The sequence below is a fragment of the Armigeres subalbatus genome, chromosome 1 (genome assembly GCF_024139115.2).
Source record: "Armigeres subalbatus isolate Guangzhou_Male chromosome 1, GZ_Asu_2, whole genome shotgun sequence".
Lineage (NCBI taxonomy): Eukaryota > Metazoa > Arthropoda > Insecta > Diptera > Culicidae > Armigeres > Armigeres subalbatus.
In genome coordinates, this window is record NC_085139.1 from 244,020,562 (window position 1) to 244,028,998 (window position 8,437).

Consider the following 8,437-nt stretch of genomic DNA (forward strand, 5'->3'; position numbering starts at 1 on the left):
TATTTCTATGTTTTCTAATGCTAATTTGTAATTAAAAATACGGTTGTAACATATTACAGCCTTGGATCATGACTACAACATTTTAATTATTGAGAACAGCGGAAAATCTTCCTGAAGTGTGAGGCTACTTTAAGCATCAGAAAACGTAGAATTAGCTAGCCGCAATAGATTTTAAGAAGTGAATGGCAAAATGGCCACTTCCAGTCATAATTTAAGGCCGAAATATATGACAATTATATTTTCTTTCAAATTAGCATCAGAAAACATAGAAATAATTAGCCACAATCAACTTGAAATTGTAACAGTCATAAAAAAAAATCGAAGTTTAATGGGGCAAAATGGCCACTTCCAGTCATGATCCAAGGCCGGAATTTATACCATTTGTATTTTCTACATCAAAAAACAAAGAAATCGTTAGCTTAAATCGTTTTCAAATTGTAGTTGTCAAAGAAAAATAGATTCCAGTGGGTAAATGGGGCAAAAATGACAACTTACAGTCGTGGTATAAGGTCGGAATAGATTCTACTCGGCTGAAAAACAACAAAGCCCCTGGAGTTGACCAACTACCAGGAGAGCCGTTCAAACACGGTGGTGAAGCACTAGCTAGAGCGCTGCACTGGGTGATTACCAAGGTTTGGGAGGATGAGGTTCTGCCGCAGGAGTGGATGGAAGGTGTCGTGTGTCCCATGTATAAAAAGGACGATAAGCTGGATTGTAGCAACTACCGCGCAATCACATTGCTGAACGCCGCCTACAAGGTACTCTCCCAAATTTTATGCCGTCGACTAACACCAATTGCAAGAGAGTTTTTTGGGGCAGTACCAGGCCGGATTTATGGGTGAACGCTCTATCACAGATCAAGTGTTCGCCGTACTTAGGTATTGCAGAAATGCCGCGAATTCAACGTGCCCAGTGGGCACTGCCCACACATCATCTATTTATCCACTTAGAAGCCGCATATGATACAATCAATCGGAACCAGCTGTGGCAGCTAATGCACGAAAACGGATTTCCGGATAAACTGATACGGTTGATCAAGGCGACGATGGATCGGGGGATGTGCGTAGTTCGAGTTTCAGGAGCATTCTCGAGTCCCTTCGAAACCCGTAGAGGGTTACGGCAAGGTGATGGTCTTTCGTGTCTGCTATTCAACATCGTTTTGGAGGGAGTAATACGAAGGGCAGGGATTGACACAAGTGGTACGATTTTCACGAAGTCCGTCCAGTTATTTGGTTTCGCCGAATTTTCGTTTTTGGCTTATCGCGGAATGAAAGGTGTTGTTATAGATGTCGACTACATATTTCGTTGGTGTCCAGATCTTTGAATCTTGGATGAAGCGTTCTATATAGGGGAATGACGGCTTTGGTAGGTTTTGTTCTATTATTGGCAGGGGTTTTTATGACTGACTAGGCTCATATTTGGCATAAACATTCTTTGCATATCAAAGAATATTGTCGCCGAATTTCATAAAATTCGGTCGACAAAAACCCCCCTGCCAATAATAGAACAAAACCTGCCAAAGCCGTCTTTCCCCCTAACTCAATTAAGGTAGAGTGAAATCTCTCTACGATTCCGTTAGCATGTGAACTGCTCGCGTGGTGAATTTCAACGTTTAGGTCGCTTAGAAAACCGATAAATTCGATCGATTTGAACGAGGGTTCTTGATCACATACTATAGTCTTCGGCCTTCCAAACTGTCTAATGTGTTCCGTAATTATTCGCTTCATATCAACTATGGTTCTAGTTGGCAATGGTATAGCGTTTGCAAATTTCGAGAAGGAGTCTACTATAGTAAGCCATTTTTGCCCTTTCATAAAAAATACGTCGATATGAACTCTGTCGAAGACAGTATCACCAAAGGTACTTTTTTGGATCAATTTTGGGGGTTTGCGATCGTATTTACTACGTTTGCATGTATCGCATGAGTTTATAAAAATTTTAAGCTTCTTGTCAAGCTCTGGGAAATAGTAGTTTGTGCAACAAGTTGCAAAAAGATGATTTTTTCAGCACGAGTTGTACGTTTATCCAATGAGGCTTGCCGAGTTGGATAAATACTACGGGTGCTGAAAAAATCGAGTTTTGCAACGAGTAGCACACGCTATTTTGCAATGACGAAAAATGTACTTAAATTTGATAGATCTGTACCAAAACTGTACATTCTATTTTACTCCACATGATCATTCTTGCCAATATATTATGTTGCTGCAGAACAATCAGATTCCATGTTACCGTGCCACATTGCATAGTTTGATAAGCCGTGCGGCAATAGATGTACTCGCCTTTGGAATTTTTTGATGTCATGTCCATCAAACTATTTCATTTATTACGCGACGCAGAGAATACACTATACACTACTTACCCAAGCTAATTCAGCAAAATGTAGTCATGTAAATACAGTTTTGCTGTTGGTTTTTCATTTTAGCACCCAAATGAGTGCTATAATAAATATTATGCAACCCATTTGAGTTGCATAATGATCATTAAAGCACCCATTTTTTTGGTATGGAAAAGTAGGTCATTTTATCACTCAAACGCGAATTGTAAATCAGGTATTATAATCAGGAATTGCAAAAAAGTACTTTTGGATTTTAGAATCTGTTTTTTATTCTCGTTAATTCCACGGTGTCCATATTCGTGGGTTTTTGCTATAAGCTCGTCCTGTTCTGTATCCCGTCTGATATCCTCCAGTAGTTTCACTGAAATGAAAACCTTAAATATTTTATTAGCTGAGAAGTGGTTTTTGTATCTTTCCTGTATGAGTTGCAATAGAGAGACTGGGTCTTTAATGCAGCTAACTCCTTTAGGGTTAAGGTAATTCTTAAAAGCATGCACTAAATCTGTTTCGGTATACTGAGGTTTGACTATAGTGTATCTGTTAAATTTGGGAAAAGTTCTTCATGCAAGTCGGTATCAATGTTACCAATTTTGAATATCAATTTTGTTCTGAAAAGGTTGATAGCTCTTTCTGTGCAATTTATGAAGTAGTCATCACTAGTATCGGCTGAATGGATAGTTTCTAAATAGTTTCGTCTTCGCTAGATGTGTTGGCATTAACTTCGTCCTCCGTTCGTATTCCTGACAAAGCGTCTGCTACAACGTTTTGCTTACCGTCAACTGGGGGGAAGATGATCATTGAGGTGAAGATGATCAATTGATGTGTCAGTCAAAAGTGCCAATTTTTTTTATGAAACGGTAGTCAACAATATTCTCCGTTCAAGTAATGTTACCGCTAGGTAGAAATCCGAGTTTTTCGATTATAATCATGAAAATGTATTTTGTGGAAGAAAGATAGAGATAGTCATAAATGACGCTATTTTCGTTTCAAATATTGACTTCGTAGACTTCTTTACGTAGTAAATTCAACATTCATAAAAATAACCTAGTGTATTTTGACTACTAGGTCATAATGATTTTAGTAGAGCTATCTTGATCAACTTCACCCCAAACCAGATTACTCAAAAAATGTGTGATAATTTAATTTATTTTAATAAATGCGAATGCATTTCAGAAAACTAAAGTTGTTGATTATTGCAACGTATAGCAGTACATGTTTTGAAAATATTTGTTTCGATTCAAAATGTAAACACACATTGTTATTGCATGTTTTGTCTTAAAAATGATCATCTTCCCCCCAGTTGACGGTACCAGGTTTATAGGAAATTTCATAATCGAACTCGCTAAGGTCTAACTTCCATCTAATTATTTTTGAATTTGAATTTGTTAATGAGTAAACCAGGGGTTTATGATCAGTCACGAGTTTAAATCTACGACCATACAGATATGGTTTGAAATGTTTGATAGCTAGCTAGCTAGATAGCTAGAAGTTCTTTTTCCGTCGTGCTATATTTTTCTTCCGTTACGTTCAAAGTTCTTGATGCAAAGGCTATTGGTCGATCTTTGCCAGGAGTTCCTTGTGACAATACGGCTCCGATGGCGTAGTCACTTGCGTCTGTGGTTAACATAAAATTTTCGAGAAATCCGGGTAGATCAGTATTGGATCTCTTACCAAAATTTCTTTGCATTTTTGAAAACATTCCTCTATTTCAGGAGTGATTTCAAAGTCTATGTCTTTTCGAAGAAGCTTTGTCAGAGGTTTTACTAGTTTGGCAAAATCTCGGATAAATCTTCGATAATAACCTAAGGTTCCGAGGAATTGTCGTATTTCCTTAATGTTCTTAGGTAAAGGCCATGATCTGATAACTTTGATTTTATCTTCGTTTGGTCGTACTCCAGCCTCGGTAACGGTATGACCTAGGAATTGAGCTTCCTTTCTAAAGAACTCGCACTTGTCCAAATGTATCTTTAGTCCGGCTTCCTTTAATCGTTTTAGAATCGTATCTAGGTGAAGTTTGTGTTGTTCCATAGAGGTGAAGAAAATGATTATATCGTCCGTATAGACGAAGCAGCATACTCCAATAAAATCTCTAAGGATGCAGTAAATTACGCGTTGGAAGGTTGCTGGGGCATTCTTCAACCCGAAAGACATCCTTGTAAATTCGTATTTTCCTGAATTTACGGAAAACGCGGTTTTCTCTCTATCTTCTTCATCGAGTTGTATCTGATGAAAGCCAGATACCAGGTCGATAGTTGAAAAATAGCGAGCCCTGCCTAACTTGTCCAATATATCGGTTATTTCAGGTATGGGATATTTATCATTAATGGTTTTGCCTTTCTCGTATACTAAGTATACGTAAAGGCTATAATTTCACTCCAAAACCAAACTTTTGATAGAAGGCTCGGAGACCCATAGTGTTATATACCAATCGACTCAGCTCGACGAATTGAGGTGATGTCTGTTTGTGTGTATGTATGTATGTGTGTGTGTGTGTATGTGTGTATGTGTACAAATTTTGTAGACACACTTTTTGGAACTTAGCATTAACCGATTTACTCGCAACAAGTCGCATTCGACGGGGAATGCGGTCCCATTGTTTGCTATTGAAAATTGGCCTGATCGGACATTGCATTTCGGAATTATTGAAAAATCATTGCTTTTTCCCAAGGGTCCCCCTTGGAAAAATAAATTCAAAACCGAAAAAATTTTTTTCAAGAATTGTGGGAATGCATAGTAATTAATGCAAAAACATGCAAAATGATAGAAAATATGCGATCTATCCCCTAAAGTGCTTTTTTGACCTTTCCTATGTGATTTTTCAGTACATTTTACGATGCACGAGAAAGGCATCATCGCCGCTAGGTGGATTAATCTGGGTTTTTTTCGTTTAGTTTTCGATAATCGATAACTAGACGAAATTTTTTTGTTCCTGAGGCATCCGCCTTTTTGGGCACAACCCATACAGGGGCTGTGTACGGGGAAATTGATTCTTTGATAATGCCGTCCCTTAGCATTATCTTTACTTGCTTTTGTATTTCAGTTTCAAAAATCTGGGGGTATCTGTAAGATTTCACGTGAATTGGCAGGTTATCAGTTGTACGGATTTTGTGTTTGATTTTGTGAGTGAAGCTCATTTTTTCACTTTCGTTGTAAAGGACCTCTTTATTTTCGTGAATTAATTCATCGAGGACTTTCTTTTCCTCTTCGTTCATATGTTCATTCCTAAATCTGTATTCCATGTTTATTGAAGGCATTTCTGCGCTGGGATTCTCGTTGGTATCGCACTTTTGTGCTTTGATTTGGATTTCGTTCATGTTTATTTCCAGAGGTTCTTTGGAATGGTTTTGAATGGCAACGATTGCTTTTCCTGTTAAACTTCTATATAATCCGGGTAAAATTGAAAAATGTCCAAAATTTTGTTCATCCGTAATAGCGAAATCACCATCATTTTCCGTTCTAATAGTCAAGTATTGAAATTCCTGTTCGGTAGCGTTGATTCTATGGTTATTTAAAAATTTCTGTTTCATCTTAAATTCTTTCCTGCCGATTTTCAGTGTGTTCTTTGCAATGTTTAGTTGTACCTTTAGGTCTCTCAAGGACTCGTATCCTATCATGCCATCAAAAAAATTATGAAATTTGAAAACATAGAATTTCAGTTTCTTCTTAATTTGAAAGGGGTCAAAGGAACAGAATAGTCGATTTCGTATAAACCTCGAATGTTTATTACCCGAACGCCCTGTTCCTTTTCGCAATTGGCCAATATGACTCGTTCTGATGAAATATAAATCTTATTCGCTCCTGTGTCGATTAAGAATTTTAATTCGCCTTTACTAGTTATGACCGTTACGTATGGCAAAAAGTTGTTGTTTACGACTTTGGGTCGTGCATTTGAGCCAGGAGAAAATTTAACTCCTCGTCGACGAAGTAATCGTCGTCGTCGGCATTTAATCCAGCTTTCCACGCTAGCTAATGGCTGCCTCGGTGGGTACAATTGTGGTGGGCACTTGACACTAACTGGTTGTTTGACAGTTCTATCTGTCACTGAATTTTCACACGTACCCGTTCTTCTTGGTATGGCTTCTGTTGTGCGGTGAGAGTAACGAAGTACAAAAATGTTATCATCGAAAGTTTCTACACTTTGCGCTGAAGATATTAAGCGGTATAAGGAAAAAATATTAGTGGTTGGTGGCGAAGATCCGTATAACTTCAAATACAGTACAAAAACCCTGCCGCTCACCGTGGATTACGATGGGATATTGTCATACTTACTCAGCACCTTATCGTTTCGAACGGATCAACCAGTGCGAAACAAAAAATCGGTGGAGGCTTATAAAAGCTTTGAACGTGGCTTCGTAAAAGAAGTAAAAGGATTCAAACGAGAAAACATTTTTGCTGTTTTGGGAACGGTGCTTCATAGTATGCGCATAAATGAACCCCCTGCGACGTGCTGGATTCTAGTTCAAAATGAAGCCGGAGATGGAAACGAAGTGGGAGATATTCTGTGTGCACATTGCGATTGCACCGCCGGAGCAGGTGAAACTTGCTCGCATGTTGCTGCAGTATTGTATGCATTAAACTTCGCAAGGGAAACGTGCTTGGGAAAGCAGGTAAGTAAAGCATATGCCCAAATCGCAAATCAGTCCCCGATATGTGTTGGTGGAAAAGATATTTTAGTTACTAGATAAAGATTGTCGCTTCGGTTCCCTTTTTTCTGCTGTCCGGAACATGTTGGGTACCAAGCTGTCAAATCGTATGGATTTTCCTTCTTTGACATTTAGCTCCCCTATCCTCGCCAGCAAAAGATGTTCCGGACAGCGACGACAGCGACAATCTTTATCTAGTAACTAAAATATCTTTTGTTGGTGGCAAGCTATTTTATTTTACTATTTGTTTTCGTTTTAGATTTCTGTTACGCAGCTTCCGTCATACTGGACAACACCATCGGGCAGTGTTCACGAAAACCTGTATGCTTCTGTTGACCGAATTACATTTGGACAAACTGTACGGACAAACTGCGAGCTGCAAGATAGCAGAATTCAAAGATCCGAAAGCGAACTGCAGGAGCTTATCAGAAAAATCAATGACTCAGGGCAAACTGTAGCTGTTGGTGGCGCATTTTTGAGCTAAACGATTGCTGCGACGATTGCAGTGAGGATAATAGTAAACGACAGTACATAGAAACAACTTTTCATTTCAATCTCTTTTCAACGAAAGCCTTGAGACGCATTCTTTAGAGGATTTGATAGAATATGGCAGAGAAATGGATTGGAATTTCGACGATAATAATTGTAAACAAATTGAAATTTTGACACGTGAACAAGCGGCAGATTCTTTATGGTTTAAATTAAGGTACGGCAGAGTTACTGCATCGAACTTTGGGAAATGTGTGAAGACCAAAATTGAAAAACCGTCTTCGACGTTAATTAAAGCAATTTGTGGACAAAATGCGGTTCAAGATTATCCCGCTACTTTGTATGGCAAGCGTAATGAGCATCGGGGTGTGAAGGAAGCTATAAAATTGTTTGAATATCAAAGCCATAGAAATTTCAAAAATAGAAAGTGTGGTCTGGTGATAAATCCTTCATATCCATACTTTGCAGCCTCGCCAGATTTCTTGTTTAAATGTGATTGTTGCTCAAAAGTTGTTGTTGAAGTGAAGTGCCCATTCCGATTTGAAAAACTCGACAGAGAGGAAGGTATTCAATCCTTATTACTTCGACAAAACCCATGCATTTTTAAAGACTCGCATGGTAATTTAAAAATGAATCACAACCATGAGTTCTATTATCAGGTGCAAATGCAAATTTTCTTAACCGATGCATCATATGGACTCTTTGTTATTTGGGCGCACAAATTTACAATTTTCATAAAAGTTCAAAGAAACCAGGCATTTTGGGAAGCTAATTCATTAAAAGCAGCAAGATTCTTTGAGTGTGTTCTAGTTCCGGAAATGCTTGCGCATTACTTTTCATCACCAAAACCAAGGTAGGCTCGAGGAACTTTCATTTCTTTGAGTATGCATAATATGAATAAAATTTATAAACCATTGTTTAATAAATCAATCTTTTAAACTTCCAGGCTTCATTTTATTATTGGTGGACA

At 38.2% G+C, this 8,437-nt stretch overlaps 1 protein-coding gene across 1 annotated transcript; it reads left to right on the forward strand.

The window, feature by feature from the left end:
* The first annotated feature begins 6,290 nt into the window (after positions 1 to 6,290).
* Positions 6,291 to 7,615, forward strand: LOC134212265 (uncharacterized). Its single transcript, XM_062689973.1, has 2 exons — positions 6,291 to 6,942; positions 7,238 to 7,615. Exons 1-2 carry the CDS (start codon positions 6,448 to 6,450, stop codon positions 7,460 to 7,462), a joined length of 720 nt encoding a protein of 239 aa, XP_062545957.1. The 5' UTR covers positions 6,291 to 6,447; the 3' UTR covers positions 7,463 to 7,615.
* The last annotated feature ends 822 nt before the right edge of the window (positions 7,616 to 8,437 follow it).